Raw genomic sequence first — 1,086 nt, forward strand, 5'->3', positions numbered from 1 at the left:
GGGACCGTGGTGGAGTGGGGGGAGTGCTGTGTTGGGGTGGGGGCATGGCATCATCCAGTGAGGGCTGGATGGAGGGACACAGCATTGTTTTGGGGGGGTTGGATGGAGGGGGCACAGAGCATCATCCCCAAGGGGCTGGATGTTTTTGGTGTGTGTGGGGTGCAGATCCTGCCCCCAGCACTCCCCATGGTCTGGGTGGGTAAGGGCTGATGTGGGCACCCTAACCCCAGCATCAGGCTTTTCCTGGGGGGCAGCTGGAACCTCACAGCCCACCACTCCCCAGTATTGTGGGTGGTGGGTGGGGAGATGCAGTCCCAGCCTGGATGAGATTTTGAGGCACTTCTCTTGGGTTCTGTGAGCTTGAATCAAGCTGTTGGTGAGCAACCAGAATGCTGCACCCACAAATATTTGCATGCACTGGTGGGTGCTTCCACTGCCCACTGAAGGATGCTCTTCCTCACCCCCCCAACCACAGAGATGTCAGCAGCCGGCAGCAAATACATTGACACCGAGGTGGAAAATGCCATCAACGGGGTGAAGCAGATGAAGACCCTCATGGACAAGACAAGTAAGGACCACCAAGCCATCCTGCACACCTTAGAGGAGACCAAGAGGAAGAAGGAGGTGAGTGAGGATGAATAGGGCGGCTGTTCCAACCTGGTACCTGAGCTCCCCCTAGCTGGGCTGGGTGCACCCGAAGGGCTCGGGAGATGCATTGTCGGGGAATCTGTGTGTCCCGGGAGCGGAGAGATGCCCTGGGGTGGATGTGGGTGCCTTGCAGGAGGCGGTGCAGCGGGCCCGGGAGAAGGAGCAGCAGCTGACAGCAAAGCAGGAGGTGTGCAACGAGACGATGCTGGCGCTGTGGGAAGAGTGCAAGCCCTGCCTCAAGCACACCTGCATGCGATTCTACTCCCGCACGTGCCGCAGTGGATCGGGGCTGGTGGGGCGGCAGGTGAGTGGTACCACAGTGCCTGGTAAGGCTGGAGGGGGTTTGGGTTGAAGGGACCTTAAAGCTCATCCAGTTCCAACCGCCTGTGATGGGCAGGGACACCTTCCATTGGACCAGGTTGCTCCAAGCCCCTGAGG

At 59.7% G+C, this 1,086-nt stretch overlaps 1 protein-coding gene across 1 annotated transcript in view; it reads left to right on the plus strand.

Moving 5' to 3' along the window:
• Nucleotides 1-477: 477 nt before the first annotated feature.
• Nucleotides 478-1,086, plus strand: part of CLU (clusterin) — a 2,605-nt gene continuing 1,996 nt past the window's right edge. The window contains 2 exon segments of the mRNA XM_010013023.1: nucleotides 478-624; nucleotides 782-952. Coding sequence (XP_010011325.1) covers nucleotides 478-624; nucleotides 782-952 — 318 coding nt within the window.

The sequence above is a fragment of the Nestor notabilis genome, unplaced genomic scaffold (genome assembly GCF_000696875.1).
Source record: "Nestor notabilis isolate BGI_N333 unplaced genomic scaffold, ASM69687v1 scaffold16854, whole genome shotgun sequence".
Lineage (NCBI taxonomy): Eukaryota > Metazoa > Chordata > Aves > Psittaciformes > Psittacidae > Nestor > Nestor notabilis.